At 39.9% G+C, this 19718-nt stretch overlaps 1 protein-coding gene across 33 annotated transcripts in view; it reads left to right on the plus strand.

The window, feature by feature from the left end:
• Positions 1-19718, plus strand: part of Ndae1 (Na[+]-driven anion exchanger 1) — a 680061-nt gene that overhangs the window by 234026 nt on the left and 426317 nt on the right. For 21 of the 33 annotated variants that reach the window (XM_071683724.1, XM_071683696.1, XM_071683710.1 and 18 more), the window contains one exon: positions 2264-2419. The exons of the other annotated variants lie outside the window; for them this stretch is intronic. In XM_071683724.1, the coding sequence (XP_071539825.1) occupies positions 2264-2419 (156 nt within the window). The remainder of the gene's footprint in view (positions 1-2263; positions 2420-19718) is intronic. 33 annotated transcript variants of the gene reach the window in all.

Here is a 19718-nt window from a genome sequence, read left to right on the forward strand (position 1 = left end):
ACTTTGGTTATGGAAAGGAACATTGCCTACTTTGGTTATGTAAAGCAACATTGGATAGGTCTGTTCCGTCTACTTAAAGTTGTGTCGAAATTCCTTTCTTTCCATGTGTGTACTTCGGATATATTTTTTTCGCCTCATGCATATCTTATATTTATGTGTTTCTTAATATGATTCTCATTGTTTCATTTGTTCTTTGGTGTGTTTTCACTGTTAGAACTGTGTTAAGGTGCCTTCTATTTCTTTTAATGGATTTAATCCTGATTGTGATGTGGCTGTGGTCTCCAGCTACAAATGTAATGCTATCTTTTGGCATGTTGGTTAGTTTCAACAATGTTAGCTCCTTCTCTGTCCAATACTCTCTTTTATTTCTGTTTTTTATCCATACTGTAGGGTCTTTTCTCTTTCTAGTGAAGTTAATTGAATATAGGCAGGGAAACATGCAAGAATTTTCTGCTTTAAAGTGTTAACTTTAGAAGTGAGTGATTACGGTTAAGCAGATGAAGATAATTGGAGTAGCATATGGAATCATGGTGGCTAAAGTGAGTCATAAGGTCGAAGGAAGGGCTTTAAGGATTGTGTTTGGAAGGATATGTCACTATTTCTTAGGTCAAAGATGGGCATCTTTGAAGGTATAGGAGTCTTGACAATATTGCATTAATGACCTGGGCCTTGAATACAAAACAAAGGAAGAGAGTGGGTGTGCTAAAATTTAAATGCTCAAGAACATCATGTAGTGCAAGGAGGGTTGATTGTGTAAGGAATGATAGTGTATTAGGGAGTTGTGGGAGTAAGCACAGTCTGATTTAGAGAGCTGCACATGGTGTCCTGAAAAGGTTCAGATATAGTGAAATTAGAAAAACTTACAGAGAGCACCTAAATGCCAAAAGTAGAGGGAGCTAGGGGAAGGAGGAGACAAAGATGGAGATGGAGAGATGGAACAAAGGAGGCTTTGAGCTGTTGGGCTGGGCCTGAACACTGAACTGAACCTGGACATATAAAGTAGACAAGATAAACTATGTAACAACCTGTAAGGCTTGGTATAGGATGGTAGATGATGCTTTACATTCAACATAACAGCTAGAGAGTAGTTGTTGGCAAGAGAGGCTGTTGATTATTTGCTCTTGACAATACCTCACTGAAGTGGGAGATGTAATTGAGTATGAAAAGAAAATAGTTGTCATTTTCAATAAAGCTCTAAATTCAGTGAAAAGGCTTATTAAGTTGTATAACACAGTTACTAGGTTTGATATATAAGCATTCTTTTGAGCATTGGTAAGGGAGTTACAAAGTTCCTCAGAGGATTTCCTTTGACCACTTTCTTTACTCAGTCTCTTCTTGGGAGTTTTGGATTCTGTCTTAGACAGTTTATCCAGTAATTCTTGTCTTGTTTTTTGGAGGCACCTTGTCCATTATCACTATTCATGATATACTTTCTTTAGTTCAGGAGTTCCTCATTGCCCTTCATTTCAGTTGGCTCTTATTTTCTTTGCTCATAGGCCAAATTTTGTTGGGAAGAAATCATACTTTGGGCTCATGAAAAGATATCTCATCCTATCTTCCTATTTCATATCTTCCTCCTTCTTAATATTCTCTTACTTTTTTCAGTGCATTTGAAATTTTAAAGGCATATGCTAATGTCATTTGCATGGCTAGTTTGTGGCTTTGGATTAATAAAGTAACAACGGGGGAACAATGTCAGATAATGTGTCACACAAGATGAACTTACCCTTAGGTGCAGAGACTGGATAAATCAAAGTATATAAGTAGGATTATGAGTAAGTATTATCCCCAAGGTAGTAGGACTGTCACATTGCTCATTGGCCTCCTCTGTACAAAGAAATAGCCTTCAGTGTTTGAAAAGTTATTAAATAATATCAATGCCATTTTAGGTTTTTAGAACTAATCTCTCATCACAGATCTTTTAGATTGGCTTTTGTAATAGTCCCATTGGAATTAGATAGTAAACAACATTACTTTATCAGAAAACAGTACTTCCTTTCCTATATGCAACTTAATCATATTTATTTTTTATTATTGCTCTGTATGGACACTATTCTACTTATTAAACTGTTTTGTTGTTATATCCCACTCTTCTGTAATGATCGCAACTCAGTACTCATATATTTTTAATCTCTCCATCCTCTCCCTTCATCTACTGACACATTTCTGTTCATTTCTGTACTTATGGATGTAGAAGTCTCCTTTTATTTTTAACCATCCTTTTCCATTTTCTTTTCTTCTGACCACCAATTTTCCCTGACAGTGGAGGAGGGCGGGGCTTCTACTCAAGCCTCGCCCACGCCCACGCCCACAACTCTTGGTGAACCACCCAAATTTGGACGCTTCTTGAACGTGCCGGGGACTGGTGGTGGTCTTGGTTGTGGTGGTGGTGGTGGTGGTGGTGGTGGAACTACCGAGGGTAACAACCCAACCACTTTTCTGAAAATTATCCGGGAGACATTTATGATGAGACCAGCAGTTTTAATCCTTTATTACTTATTGATAAAGTTGGTTTACTTCCACTGAAGAAAATAAACTTAAGGAAATTTTATCATACGCTCAAAATTGTTTTTTCTTATTTCTTGGCCTATTGTTTTCATTATCTGCCCTTAAAAGTTGATGTTTCCATTTAGTGTTTAATATACTGTGTATAATGACTTATAGACATATTAGGAAATTGGTTCACTTTTTCTATACTTGTTATGTAGAATATGGAAAGTCGTCTTGAAAATTGTCACCCCTGTGATCATTCCTCTGTCAAAATTTCTGTAGTTGCTTGTACTATCTGCATGGACGACTGTGTTGCGCTCAAGCTTTTTAATTTAATTTGCACCATTATTTAGGTCAAGGAATACCTTACTGCACCATATCTCCCCAATAATTTTATGAAAAGTACACAGTGGTGTTGTGCTTCTCATTATAACTTTGTGGCAGAAATAAGCTCTAACTTCCTTTTTTCTCAACAACAGAAAATGGGAATATGCATACTCTAATATCTGAAGGGCTTGACCCTAAATGCTCATAGATTTTTCTTATTGCATGTTCTTTATCTTTTTAATACAATCTTCCTTACGTGCATGTTGTATATGGATCTTACAGTAGAACAGCCCCTTCATTGAACTTGTTTTTGTTGATAATTTTACCAGACCCTTTGTGAGATTATTTGTAGATTTGTAATATGTATATATTTTTATATTTGCCATTGTGTGTTCAAGATTGTTTTATGTGTGTGTGTGTGTGTGTGTTGTGTGTGTGTGTGTGTGTGTGTGTGTGTGTGTGTGTGTGTTCTTTTGATTTTTGTTTATCTTCCCATATGCCTGCCTAATGGTCTATGTGGATGTTTATATATGTATGTTTTTGCATACAAGTGAATGTATGTGGGTCTTTAGGTATGGAAGATGAGCAAAGCACACTATTTCATGCTTCTGAAACAAGTTTCTGATATGATGAAATGGTTTGTGACGTTGAAGCTCCTGTAATGAATTTTCCAAGAAGTGTTATGTTGAATGTGGACAAAGAAAATGATAAAAAACTCATAGATATTGAATTTTGAAAGAATTATTTGATAAGAGAAAGAATACTTTCATTGTATCTCCTGCATGTCATAAAAGGCAACTAAGGGATGGAAGTTGAGGGAAGCTGAAAATCCTACACTTATATATGATTACATTCTAAAAGAGGAACAGGAGTCATGAGAGGATTTTTCCATGAAGGCTTGTCATCAGTTTCTTATGCTACCAGGCTAAGGTGAGAAAATCAAGAAGGCATTAAAGAAGATTGTAAATATTACAGAAAGAAAAAGCTGAATGCTAAGTTCCCATTTGTTATAACAGTGGATAAGACTGCCTCCAAAACAGATTGGATGGAATGAGTAAGAGACCATGGAAAATGGTAAAATGAACAGACATAACACAAGTAATATACCAAAGGAACGTGACCCATGTAGGTCCCATTTGCCTAATGAAGTATCTTCCTGCTTCCTCAAGGAGTATATAGAAACACAAGACATGCCATTGTGATGATTTGAAAATCATTGGGAAAGGAATAAGGCCATAGGAGTGGAAGAGAGCTAATGTCAGCTCCATTTTCAAGACAGCAGATTAGCAGAATGAATCAACTGTAAGCCATTGTTGTAACTTAAAAGAAGAGTAGTAAAATTGTGGAAAAATAAGCACATGGATGACTACTGATAAAGAGAAAGTACCGCAATGAGCCTTCATAGATTAAAAGGAAAGAGGCTATGAATGGGAAATCTTCTAGAGATATATGATAAGGTCAGCACCGCAGCAAGTATTAGAAATGGGTGGATGGTTTCTGTTCTTTAACCCAGAAGGCATTTGACACCATTCTACACAAGAGGTTGATAAAGAGTCAAGAATTCAGAGACCATGTAAGTGGACAAAGGGTGCATGTGAGAAGTGTCATAGCAAAAACGTTTGAAGTAACCACAAGCATATGGCATAGCTTGAATTTGGGGTCTTTCCTATTACTGAACAGTGGAATTGACTTAGTAAACTTAATGTATGGTATATGGTTCAGAGGACATGTAGGGATGTTTTTAAACATATGAACAGAAGAAAATGTATTATTTTGTTGATTTTACACAAAAGATTTTTTATTAACCCACTCGGCTTAAATTTATGAGAATAATAAAGAATGACCAGGATTGCATGAACTTGCAAAGGGTCTTGCACTAGAGTTGGTCCAGAATCTGGATGATGAAGTTCATCTCAACAAAATGCAAAGTAATGAAATTGAGATGCAGTGAAGAGAGTCTTACATATAGCTAAAAGCATGCAGAAAAGAAATTGCTTGATCCTTTATATGGCAGGAACCTGGAGGTTGACATGATCCTTAGCCTTTCACTAGAACACCATATAGAGTAATTGGTAAGGGAATAGTATACATGTTGGTTAGTAGTAAAATTACAGTTAGTACTTGGATAAAAATGTGCTCAAATTATTGGTTGCAAATATTAGACTTAGATCAGAGTATGGACCTCATGTTTGATTAATACATTCGAAGAAACATATGGATCTGATAGGGAAGATTTAACTGGAAGCAGCAGTGATGGTAGCTGAAATAAGATAGCCGAGTCACTGGGAGAGATTAGAGGCTGTAAGTATGCTTGCTCTTTAATGGAGACATGATCACAACTTTCAAGTACCTTAATCAAATTAATATTGTTGAGAGTGAGAGTGAAAATTGCTCTGAAATCAGTAAAGAAGAATCAAGATTGTTGCAGGAATTGAAGAAGAAATGTATAACAAAATATGTAAAATGGTTTTATTATGGCAAAAGAGAAGTGAAAAATTAGATAAACTAATTACTGATAGCATGATTGCAGACATTAGTGTATACAAAGATTAAAAGATTTTATGATAGTAAGGAAGTTTTCAGGGTTGGAGCTCCGCAAGTGTATATCTGAATATTACAAACAGTTGTCATTAATTGGCTTGAATTAGGCCATTATCAAGAAGAAGAAATGAAATAAGGAAAAGAGTACAAGCTTCAGCTTCAGGATGACCGTATTATATCAAAAATAGCTGGACGAGCCTGATGTTGATGGCATTAGATCATGAAAAGAATAGTTGAGAGAGCAGTTGAGGGATAAAACACAGAATCTGTGGCTGTGCAGTTGCTGCAGTCATTGATGATACAGAAACAGGATGAATAGGTACAACATATGGTTGAACGATGAAAGGAAGTAAGAGATAAATGAATGCAGAATGATGGAAAATCTAATCAGGTGAAAGAATGTATCACTGAACCTTAACTAAATTGGATAACATATTGGAAACTAGGCAGAAGGAAGTATGTGAAGAAGGAAGTATGTGTTTGAAAAAAGTAGAAGTTCATGGGGAGAGGTTTCAAGTGACATAAGGATAATTTAGTAAAAAAAATAGCTAGAGGAAACAGTATTGAAGCTGAAAAACAAAGAAAATGGGTGAAGTACAGGATGAAAAAAAGCTCATTTCTTTCGAAGAATGGTGCAGAGGAATGAAGACCTACGTGAAATTATTAGGGAAGAAGGACCAAGATTAAAAGAAGTTTGTGGAGTAGATAGATAGAAGTGTCTAACATCAGAGTGAAATTATGGGCAAGATTATACTTGCTATCCATTAGGTACATATATAAGTAGAAAAGAGTTGCCGTTGTTTTCCATCCAAAATCAGAGGATATTTGAGAACCAAAGAAAAAAAAGAGAAATGTGTAGATGCTTGCACATTTAAATGCCCTTCATGTGTATGGGATCATTGGTAACCAGGTAGTGATTGATGATGCCATCCTCTTACATGCTAATTATTTTTCTTTTCCATATATCAAGTTTTTGTTGATTTTAAGTTCCTCCACTTACAGTAACATATAACTTGTTTCCCCAGATTTTTTTTTTTTTTTTTTTTTGTAAGTTTTAGTATAAATGCACTGTGAAAGTACATAGTGGGTAAGGAGTGATTTTTTTCAGTTTTTTCTTACCATCTTTTTCAACTATATTTTATAATTATATATTATTTGATTAATCAAATAACCCTAGGACCCCCTTTATGAGGCTCCTGTATCTTCACGGTTGTGCTACAATTAGTAACAGGTAGATGATGGACTCCTTTGGAGTGAGAAGTTCCATGACAAGATTGTACTACTATGGTGTTGATGAAACCTTGTTGAAGGTGACTTTACACTTGTTGCCTAACCTCATGCAAACAGAGTCCAGTAGCACCTGGTTATATACATACATTAGTATACCTTTCATTACAGCATGCACTTCAAACATTACAGTGCTTCTAGTTTTATCAAGATCTGATCATGAAAATTGGGAATAATGCTCAAGGGAATGTTGCAATCTGGACAGATCTGATGAATGTCTTCTTAGCCAAATTGATATTGCACCATCTTGGAATACACATGGCCTTCTACAGCTGTGTCTCCAGCTTAAGAATGTGAAGAGATGGTGAATCAGGATTAACAATCTTAGTTGTATTTTGACAGTTGCCATACTGTGGTCTAATAGAACATGATTGGAAATATCCCCTTTTAATTCCAAAGATGATATAACTTTGACATAGTTTAGATCATCTACATTAATATCTCCCACAAAACTTATTGATGATATACTGCCCACCATCCTACATGGCTCAACAATCACACCCAAGGTTCCTTCACTGAAACAAATGCTTCTTAACATCCTTTGCCTCTCCACCAGCCAACCTCACAAGGTCTTACCTTTTACACACCAGTGCTGCACACAAAGAGCACCTTGTGTACATTATATGAACGGTTATCTGACCATGTATCCATTCTGATGATGCTGTACCTAGCCAACATAATCTACCAAAAAGACTTACACAAACTACAGGAAAGCAGATTGGCCAATTTTCAAACAGGACATAAAATTCAAGCTCCAAAACTTCATCATGAATAATTTCACACCCTCATAATGTACTACCTAGCACTTCATCAGCATCACTAACTAAACCAGCAATAAGCACATAGTTCCAAAGATGTGAAAGAGGGCAAATTTTGGGCCAGTATTTAGGAAAGCTCAAGAAACTGCACTGAATTACTGGCCTGTCCCGCATATAGATGTGACTTGTAAAAATGTTGAAAGGATAAACAGAAAGGAATTGAAGAACTCTTTGCAAAGGAGAAATGGATAGATAGACTGTGTTCTTGGACTGCCAGAAAGCCTTTAATGCCATTCCATATTAAAAGATGATATAAAAGCTAGACCTATAAACAGGAATAAGGGGTGGGCTCCATCATTGGATGGAAAACTACTTTGTTGGAAGGAAGCAAAGAACACAGGTAAGAGGTGCATCCTTGTTGTAGCATGTCATAGGGCTCAGTCGTGTGCCCACTGCTGCTTTTGGTGTGTGTAAATGACTTGCTTGATGGACTGGAATTGTATCTAACCTCTTTAAACATGTTGAGGACAATTCTAAGGTCATGAGAGAAATATAGAATGATGGTAATTATGATGAGTGCATCAGCATCCAGGGGATCTGGACAAACTCCCAAATTGTTCAGATAAGTGTATGATGAGATTCAGTCCAATTGAGTGCAAGATACTGAGGATGGGATAAAGCAGAAGAAGGCCTCACTGTGAGTATTACCTAACAGAAAATAAATTACAAGAATCTGAATGTACCTGAATTGAAAGAATTTAGCTGAGGACAACGTAGCTGTTCACCATGGAGGAGAGGAGGGGGGGGACCTAAAATCAGCAAGGTGATTCTGATAGAGAATAGTTCTTCCAGAGATGCAGCACCAAAGTAACAAGAGACCATAATAAAATGCTGGATAAGAAGCTACTTTGAAAGGATGTTCAGAAATACTTCCTCAATGCCTGGAAGAATGACAATACCTCCCCAACTAGCCAAGCTTCTACACATGAACCATTTTAATGAAAATGAGCAGCAAACTTTATTCCAGTGTACATAGAAGCATATTCATGTAACGCTACTCAGAAGTAAGCTACATACCAACTGCACTCCTGATGAGGAAGGTCATGAAAAACCTAAAAACATTCATCCTGACACACTTGGTGACCCATGCTTCACTCGTACTGATGCTTACAGTGCAATTAAAACCTTAAGTAGGTTCCCCGCTACAGGCCCTGACATGTAAAACTTTCACCTAAAACTATGTGGCCCTGCTGATCTGAATTCTAACAAGTGTTTTCAACCATTCTTGTATACACAGTAAGGTCCCAAGTTCTTGGATGGTTGCCGACATGATACCCAACCTGAAACCCTTCATACCATCCAGTTTACCCTTCAAATGTCACTCTGTATTGCTGCTGTCTTCAGTATCCACACTCTGAAAAGCTGATGCAAAACAGCATCAAGCAAAATATCTCCTGCATACACAAGTGCTACTACACTACACACAGATATCCTGGATGGCTTCAACTAACCAAAACACACTATCTGCACTGAATTAGTGGCAATAGACATCAACAAAGCCTTTCACACTGTTCCCTGACACATCCTCACACAAACAAAAGACACTTAACACCACCCTTAACAATTATGACAAAAAATTGGGAGCTAACTTCATTGCTGGCTGCCAAGCCAGCAAGGTCTTCTCTAAATTCACAAAGTTCTGCAATGGAGTTTCCCATTAAGCACTTTTCTCCAAACCTCTTCTATTTCTTCTTGCATGACCTTCCATCACCTCCAGGCCACACAATAAAAATAATTTGATATTCAGAAAACCTTGCAGTCACATCACTGCATCCAAACTCTTTGAAGTGTGCATTTCCACGGAAGTCCTGTCTCCCTGTAAACCCCAGACAGACATGAATCCATCCAACACATTCCAAATCATTTCAGCACACCTTTTTCAGCTCTCTCATACATACTTATCTTACAACTGCACTCTCTCTTACACAGTCATATCTTATATAATCAACCCTCCTCACACCACATATTGTCCTCAAACATTCATTTCGAACAGTCACCATAAACTTTTCATTTTTGTTGAGGGTCCATACCATGCATCCACACAGCATTGACAGGATCACTGTACCATCAAACATATCCATTTTTACCATAAAGACAATGACCTCTCTATCTACACATTTCTCACTGTACCCAAGACCTTTTCTATTTCACCCACCTATGGCTTACTTTATCTCTTGTAGTTCTATTCAACTGCCATATCCACTCCAGAATATATAGAACACTTCATCAAAGTTCTCTCTGCCCAAACTCGCATCCCAACTAACCTGTCTCTTTTCATTGCTAAACCTAATAACCTTGTTCTTCACATTTACTCTCACTAATTTCCCTTCGAACACTCCCAGACTCAGACAGTAGCTGCTGCAGATTCTCTTTTTCATCTCATGCTAATGCTGTGTCTTCAGCAAACAAAATAAACTTACCTCCAAGAGAGAGAGAGAGAGAGAGAGAGAGAGAGAGAGAGAGAGATATCCACCACCACCACTAACAGATTGCATACTTGCTCCTCTCTCCAAGGCCCTTGCATTCATCTCCCTTAGCACTCCATCTATAAACAGGTTAAACAGCCATGGTGACATCACACACTCCTTTTGCAGACCCACCTTCACCTGGAACCTCTCACCCTCCTCTCAACTTACTCACACACATGCCATAATGTCTTGAAGAAAACCCTCTGCTCTGATTCTAATAGCTTTCCTGTCATACTATACATTCATAGCACCTTCTGCAGATCATCTCTGTCAATTTTATAAAGAGTTATCTCCATATCCATGAATGCCACTTACATACACTTTCTTCAAAGCAAACACCTGATCCACACATCCATAACAATTCCTGATATGACACTGATCCTTTCCAGTCTGATGCTCTGAACATGCCACTACACTCTCAATCACCACTCTTCCACTATTCCGCCCCACGGGAAACAGTATTGCTATCCCCTGCGTCAGTTTGGTATTGCCAGGGAAACAGACAAAAGAGGATACATTCATTCACACTCAGTCTCTAGCTGTCATGTAATAATGCACTGAAACCACAGCTCCCTTTCCACATCCAGGCTCCACAGACCTTTCCATGGTTTACCTCAGACATTTAACATGCCCTGGTTCAGTCCAGTGACAGCATGTCGACCCTGATATACCACATTGTTCCAATTCACTCTATTCCTTGCACGTCTGTCACCCTCCTGTATGTTCAGGTCCCGATTGCTCAAAATCTTTTCCATTCTATCCTTCCACCTCCAATTCAGTCTTCTGCTTTTCCTTGTTCCCTCCACCTCTGACACATATATTCCCAATGTCAGTCTCTCCTCATTCATTCTCTTCCACATGCCCAAACCATTTCAACACACCCTCTTCTGCTCTCTCAGCCACCCTTTTTTTATTTCCACACTTTTCTTTTACCCTTTCATTACTTAACCGATCAAACCACCTCACACCACATATTGTCCTCAAACATCTCATTTCCAGCTCATCCAACCTCCTCCGCACAACTCTTATCTATAGCCCATGCCTCGCAACCCTATAACATTGTTGGACTACTATTCCTTCAAACATAACCATTTTTGCTTTATGGGATAATGTTCTCGCTTTCCACTCATTTTTCATCACTACCAGAACCTTCACCCCATCTCCCACCCTGTGACTCGCTTCCACTTCCATACCCACCTGCGTACACATGTATATGAATAAACACCCATACACGCACATATACATACATATACATTTCAATGTATACATACAAATACATACACAGACATATAAATATATACACGTAAATATTCATTCTTGCTGCCTTCATCCATTCCCGTCACCACCCCACCACCCATGAAATAGCATTCCCCCCACCAGTGAGGTAGCACCAGGAAAAGACAAAAAAAGGCCACATTCACTCAAACTCGGTCTTTATCTCAGGTATGTAATGTTCCGAAACCACAGCTCCCTTTCCACATCCAGGCCCTGTAGACCTTTCCATGGTCTATATATATATATATATATATATATATATATATATATCTTCTTTCTTTTCTTTTTGCTTTGTCGCTGTCTCCCATGTTTGCGAGGTAGTGCAAGGAAACAGATGAAAGAAATGGCCCAACCCACCCCCATACACATGTATATACATACACGTCCACATACGCAAATATACATACCTACATAGCTTTCCATGGTTTACCCCAGACGCTTCACATGCCCTGATTCAATCCACTGACAGCACGTCAACCCCGGTATACCACATCGATCCAATTCACTCTATTCCTTGCCCTCCTTTCACCCTCCTGCATGTTCAGGCCCCGATCACACAAAATCTTTTTCACTCCATCTTTCCACCTCCAATTTGGTCTCCCACTTCTCCTCGTTCCCTCTACCTCCGACACATATATCCTCTTGGTCAATCTTTCCTCACTCATTCTCTCCATGTGCCCAAACCATTTCAAAACACCCTCTTCTGCTCTCTCAACCACGCTCTTTTTATTTCCACACATCTCTCTTACCCTTACGTTACTTACTCGATCAAACCACCTCACACAACACATTGTCCTCAAACATCTCATTTCCAGCACATCCATCCGCCTGCGCACAGCTCTATCCATAGCCCACGCCTCGCAACCATACAACATTGTTGGCACGACTATTCCTTCAAACATACCCATTTTTGCTTTCTGAGATAATGTTCTCGACTTCCACACATTCTTCAACACTCCCAGGATTTTCGCCCCCTCCCCCACCCTATGATCCACTTCCGCTTCCATGGTTCCATCCGCTGCCAGATCCACTCCCAGATATCTAAAACACTTTACTTCCTACAGTTTTTCTCCATTCAAACTTACCTCCCAATTAACTTGACCCTCAACCCTACTGTACCTAATAACCTTGCTCTTATTCAAATTTACTCTTAACTTTCGTCTTTCACACACTTTACCAAACTCAGTCACCAGCTTCTGCAGTTTCTCACATGAATCAGCCACCAGTGCTGTATTATCAGCGAACAACAACTGACTCACTTCCCAAGCTCGCTCATCCACAACAGACTTCATACTTGCTCTTCTTTCCAAAACTCTTGCATTCACCTCCCTAACAACCCATCCATAAACAAATTAAACAACCATGGAGACATCACACACCCCTGCCACAAACCTACATTCACTGAGAACCAATCACTTTCCTCTCTTCCTACACGTACACATGCCTTACCTCCTTGATAAAAACTTTTCACTGCTTCTAACAACTTGCCTCCCACACCATATATTATTGATACCTTCCACAGAGCATCTCTATCCACTCTATCATATGCCTTCTCCAGATCCATAAATGCTACATACAAATCCATTTGCTTTTCTAAGTATTTCTCACATACATTCTTCAAAGCAAACACCTGATCCACATATCCTCTACCACTTCTGAAACCACACTGCTCTTCCCCAATCTAATGCTCTGTACATGCCTTCACCCTCTCAATCAATACCCTCCCATATAATTTACCAGGAATACTCAACAAACTTATACCTCTGTAATTTGAGCACTCACTCTAATCCCCTTTGCCTTTGTACAATGGCACTATGCACGCATTCTGCCAATCCTCAGGCACCTAACCATGAGTCATACATACATTAAATAACCTTACCAACCAGTCAGTAATACAGTCACCCCCTTTTTTGATAAATTCCACTGCAATACCATCCAAACCTGCTGCCTTGCCGGCTTTCATCTTCCGCAAAGCTTTTACTACCTCTTCTCTGTTTACCAAATCATTTTCCCTAACCCTCTCACTTTGCACACCACCTCGACCAAAACACCCTATATCTGCCACTCTATCATCAAACACATTCAACAAACCTCCAAAATAGTCACTCCATCTCCTTCTCACATCACCACTACTTGTTATCACCTCCCCATTTGTGCCCTTCACTGAAGTTCCCATTTGTTTCCTTGTCTTACTCACTTTATTTACCTCCTTCCAGAACATCTTTTTATTCTCCCTAAAATTTAATGATACTCTCTCACCCCAACTCTCATTTGCCCTCTTTTATATATATATATACATATATATATATATATATATATATATATATATATATATATATATATATATATATATATATATATATATATATATTATTTATTTTTTTTTATTATACTTTGTCGCTGTCTCCCGCGTTTGCGAGGTAGCGCAAGGAAACAGACGAAAGAAATGGCCCAACCCCCCCCATACACATGTATATACATACGTCCACACACGCAAATATACATACCTACACAGCTTTCCATGCCTTGATTCAATCCACTGACAGCACGTCAACCCCAATATAACACATCGCTCCAATTCACTCTATTCCTTGCCCTCCTCTCACCCTCCTGCATGTTCAGGCCCCGATCACACAAAATCTTTTTCACTCCATCTTTCCACCTCCAATTTGGTCTCCCTCTTCTCCTTGTTCCCTCCACCTCCGACACATATATCCTCTTGGTCAATCTTTCCTCACTCATCCTCTCCATGTGCCCAAACCACTTCAAAACACCCTCTTCTGCTCTCTCAACCACGCTCTTTTTATTTCCACACATCTCTCTTACCCTTACGTTACTCACTCGATCAAACCACCTCACACCACACATTGTCCTCAAACATCTCATTTCCAGCACATCCATCCTCCTGCGCACAACTCTATCCATAGCCCATGCCTCGCAACCATACAACATTGTTGGAACCACTATTCCTTCAAACATACCCATTTTTGCTTTCCGAGATAATGTTCTCGACTTCCACACATTCTTCAAGGCCCCCAGAATTTTCGCCCCCTCCCCCACCCTATGATCCACTTCCGCTTCCATGGTTCCATCCGCTGCCAGATCCACTCCCAGATATCTAAAACACTTCACTTCCTCCAGTTTTTCTCCATTCAAACTCACCTCCCAATTGACTTGACCCTCAACCCTACTGTACCTAATAACCTTGCTCTTATTCACATTATATTATTATTATTTTGCTTTGTCGCTGCCTCCCGCATTTGCAAGGTAGCACAAGGAAACAGACGAAAGAAATGGCCCAACCCACCCCCATACACATGTATATACATACACGTCCACACACGCAAAAATACGTACCTATACATCTCAATGTACACATATACATACACACACAGACACATACATATATACCCATGCACACAATTCACACTGTCTGCCTTTATTCATTCCCATCGCCACCTCACCACACATGGAATACCATCCCCCTCCCCCCTCATGTGTGCGAGGTAGCGCTAGGAAAAGACAACAAAGGCCCCATTCGTTCACACTCAGTCTCTAGCTGTCATGAAATAATGCCCGAAACCACAGCTCCCTTTCCACATCCAAGCCCCACACTACTTTCCATGGTTTACCCCAGACACTTCACATGCCCTGATTCAATCCACAGACAGCATGTCAACCCCGGTATACCACATCGATCCAATTCAATCTATTCCTTGCCCGCCTTTCACCCTCCTGCATGTTCAGGCCCCGATCACTCAAAATCTTTTTCACTCCATCTTTCCACCTCCAATTTGGTCTCCCACTTCTCGTTCCCTCCACCTCCGACACATATATCCTCTTGGTCAATCTTTCCTCATATATATATATATATATATATATATATATATATATATATCCCTGGGGATAGGGGAGAAAGAATACTTCCCATGCATTCCTCACGGGTCGTAGAAGTCAACTAAAGGGGATGGGAGCGGAGGGTTGTAAACCCTCCCCTCTTTGTATTTTAACTTTCTAAAAGGGGAAACAGAAGAAGGAGTCACGTGGGGAGTGCTCATCCTCCTCGAAGGCTCAGATTGGATGTCTAAATGTGTGTGGATGTAACCAAGATGAGAAAAAAGGAGAGATAGGTAGTATGTTTGAGGAAAGGAACCTGGGTGTTTTGGCTCTGAGTGAAACAAAGCTCAAGGGTAAAGGGGAAGAGTGATTTGGGAATGTCTTGGGAGTAAAGTCAGGGGTTAGTGAGAGGACAAGAGCAAGAGAAGGAGTAGCACTACTCATGAAACAGGAGTGGTCGGAGTATGTGATAGGGTGTAAGAAAGTAGACTCTAGATTGTTATGGGTAAAACTGAAAGTAGATGGAGAGAGATTGGTGATTATTGGTGCATATGCACCTGGGCATGAGAAGAGAGATCATGAGAGGCAAGTGTTTTGGGAGCAGCTGAGTGAGTGTGTTAATTGTTTTGATGCACGAGACCGGGTTATAGTGATGGGTTATATAAATGCAAAGGTGAGTAATGTGGCAGTTGAGGGAATAATTGGTGTTCATGGGGTGTTCAGTGTTGTAAATGGAAATGGTGAAGAGCTTGTAGATTTATGTGCTGAAAAAGGACTGGTGATTGGGAATACCTAGTTTAAAAAGAGAGATATACATAAGTATACTTATGTAAGTAGGAGAGATGGCCAGAGAGCGTTATTGGATTATGTGTTAATTGATAGGCGCGCGAAAGAGAGACTTTTGGATGTTAATGTGCTAAGAGGCGCAACTGGAGGGATGTCTGATCATTATCTTGTAGAGGCGAAGGTGAAGATTTGTAGAGGTTTTCAAAAAAGAAGAGAAAATGTTGGGGAGAAAAGAGTGGTGAGAGTAAGTGAGCTTGGGAAGGAAACTTGTGTGAGGAGGTACCAGGAGAGACTGAGTACAGAATGGAAAAAGGTGAGAACAAAGGAGGTAAGGGGAGTGGGGGAGGAATGGGATGTATTTAGGGAAGCAGTGATGGCTTGCGCAAAAGATGCTTGTGGCATGAGAAGCGTGCTAGGTGGGCAAATTAAAGGGTAGTGAGTGGTGGGATGAAGAAGTAAGATTATTAGTGAAAGAGAAGAGAGAGGCATTTGGACGATTTTTGGAGGGAAATAATGCAAATGAGTGGGAGTTGTATAAAAGAAAGAGACAGGAGGTCAAGAGAGAAGTGCAAGAGGTGAAAAAGAGGGCAAATGAGAGAGTATCATTAAATTTTAGGGAGAATAAATGGATGTTTTGGAAGGAGGCAAATAAAGTGCGTAAGACAAGGGAACAAATTGTATCTTCAGTGAAGGGGGCTAATGGGGAGATGATAACAAGTAGTGGTGATGTGAGAAGGAGATAAAGTGAGTATTTTGAAGGTTTGTTGAACGTGTTTGATGATAGAGTGGCAGATATAGGGTGTTTTGGTTGAAGTGGTGTGCAAAGTGAGAGGGTTAGGGAAAATGATTTGGTAAATAGAGAAGAGGTAGCAAAAGCTCTGTGGAATGTGAAAGCCGGCAAGGCAGCGGGTTTGGATGGTATTGCAGTAGAATTTATTAAAAAGGGGGTGACTATATTGTTGACTGGTTGGTAAGGTTATTTAATGTATATATGACTCATGGTGAGGTGCCTGAGGATTGGCAAAATGCTTGCATAGTGCCATTGTACAAAGTCAAAGGGGATAAAAGTGAGTGCTCAGATTATAGATGTATAAGTTTGTTGAGTATTCCTGGTAAATTATATGGGAGGGTATTGATTGAGAGGGTGAAAGCATGTACAGAGCATCAGATTGGGGAAGAGCAGTGTGGTTTCAGAAGTGGTAGAGGATGTGTGGATCAGGTGTTTGCTTTGAAGAATGTATGTGGGAAATACTTAGAAAAGCAAATGGATTTGTATGTAGCATTTATGGATCTGGAGAAGGCATAAGATAGAGTTGATAGAGATGCTGTGTGGAAGGTACTAAGAATATATGGTGTGGGAGGCAAGTTGTTAGAAGCAGTGAAAAGTTTTTATCGAGGATGTAAGGCATGTGTACGTGTAGGAATAGAGGAAAGTGATTGGTTCTCAGTGAATGTAGGTTTACGGCAGGGGTGTGTGATGTCTCCATGGTTGTTTAATTTGTTTATGGATGGGGTTGTTAGGGAGGTGAATGCAAGAGTTTTGGAAAGAGGGGCAAGTATGAAGTCTGTTGGGGATGAGAGAGCTTGGGAAGTGAGTCAGTTGTTGTTCGCTGATGATACAGCGCTGGTGGCTGATTCATGTGAGAAACTGCTGAAGCTGGTGACTGAGTTTGGTAAAGTGTGTGAAAGAAGAAAGTTAAGGGTAAATGTGAATAAGAGCAAGGTTATTAGGTACAGTAGGGTTGAGGGTCAAGTTAATTGGGAGGTAAGTTTGAATGGAGAAAAACTGTAGGAAGTAAAGTGTTTTAGATATCTGGGAGTGGATCTGGCAGTGGATGGAACCATGGAAGGGGAAGTGAATCATAGGGTGGGGGAGAGGGTGAAAATCCTGGGAGCCTTAAAGAATGTTTGGAAGTCGAGAGCATTATCTCGGAAAGCAAAAATGGCTATGTTTGAAGGAATAGTGGTTCCAACAATGTTATATGGTTGCGAGGCATGGGCTATGGATAGAGTTGTGCGCAGCAGGGTGAATGTGCTGGAAATGTGATGTTTGAGGACAATATGTGGTGTGAGGTGGTTTGATTGAGTAAGAAATGTAAGGGTAAGAGAGATGTATGGAAATAAAAAGAGCATGGTTGAGAGAGCAGAAGAGGGTGTTTTGAAGTGGTTTGGGCACATGGAGAGAATGAGTGAGGAAAGATTGACCAAGAGGATATATGTGTCGGAGGTGGAGGGAACGAGGAGAAGTGGGAGACCAAATTGGAGGTGGAAAGATGGAGTGAAAAAGATTTTGAGTGATTGGGGCCTGAACATGCAGGAGGGTGAAAGGCGGGCAAGGAATAGAGTGAATTGGATCGATGTGGTATACCAGGGTCGATGTGCTGTCAATGGATTGAATCAGGGCATGTGAAGCGTCTGGGGTAAACCATAAAAAGTTCTGTGGGGCCTGGATGCGGAAAGGGAGCTGTGGTTTCGGGCATTATTACATGACAGCTAGAGACTGAGTGTGAACGAATGGGGCCTTTGTTGTCGTTTCCTAGCGCTACCTCGCTCACATGAGGGGGGAGGGGGATGTTATTCCATGTGTGGCGAGGTGGCGAAGGGAATGAATAAAGGCAGACAGTGTGAATTGTGTGCATGTGTATATATGTATATGTCTGTGTGTGTATATATATGTGTACATTGAGATGTATGGGTATGTATATTTGCGTGTGTGGACGTGTATGTATATACATGTGTATGGGGTTGGGTTAGGCCATTTGTTTCATCTGTTTCCTTGCGCTACCTCGCAAACGCGGGAGACAGCGACAAAGCAAAAAAAAAATATATATATATATATATATATATATATATATATATATATATATATATATATATATATATATATAAATATATAGTGGTGATGTGAGAAGGAGATGGAGTGAGTATTTTGAAGGTTTGTTGAATGTGTTTGATGATAGAGTGGCAGATATAGGGTGTTTTGGTCGAGGTGGTGTGCAAAGTGAGAGGGTTAGGGAAAATGATTTGGTAAACTGAGAAGAGGTAGTAAAAGCTTTGCGGAAGATGAAAGCCAGCAAGGCAGCAGGTTTGGATGGTATTGCAGTGGAATTTATTAAAAAAGGGGGTGACTCTGAAAAAGGGGGTGACTGTGTTATTGACTGGTTGGTAAGGTTATTTAATGTATGTATGACTCATGGTGAGGTGCCTGAGGATTGGCGGGATGCGTGCATAGTGCCATTGTACAAAGGCAAAGGGGATAAGAGTGAGTGCTCAAATTTCAGAGGTATAAGTTTGTTGAGTATTCCTGGTAAATTATATGGGAGAGTATTGATTGAGAGGGTGAAGGCATGTACAGAGCATCAGATTGGGGAAGAGCAGTGTGGTTTCAGAAGTGGTAGAGGATGTGTGGATCAGGTGTTTGCTTTGAAGAATGTATGTGAGAAATACTTAGAAAAGGAAATGGATTTGTATGAAGCATTTATGGATCTGGAGAAGGCATATGATAGAGTTGATAGAGATGCTCTGTGGAAGGTATGAAGAATATATGGTGTGGGAGGCAAGTTGTTAGAAGCAGTGAAAAGTTTTTATCAAGGATGTAAGGCATGTGTACGTGTAGGAAGAGAGGAAAGTGATTGGTTCTCAGTGAATGTAGGTTTGCGGCAGGGGTGTGTGATGTCTCCATGGTTGTTTAATTTGTTTATGGATGGGGTTGTTAGGGAGGTGAATGCAAGAGTTTTGGAAAGAGGGGCAATTATGAATTCTGTTGTGGATGAAATAGCTTGGGAAGTGAGTCAGTTGTTGTTTGCTGATGATACAGCGCTGGTGGCTGATTCATGTGAGAAACTGCAGAAGCTGGTGACTGAGTTGGTAAAGTGTGTGAAAGAAGAAA

The sequence above is a fragment of the Panulirus ornatus genome, chromosome 37 (assembly GCF_036320965.1).
Source record: "Panulirus ornatus isolate Po-2019 chromosome 37, ASM3632096v1, whole genome shotgun sequence".
NCBI lineage: Eukaryota > Metazoa > Arthropoda > Malacostraca > Decapoda > Palinuridae > Panulirus > Panulirus ornatus.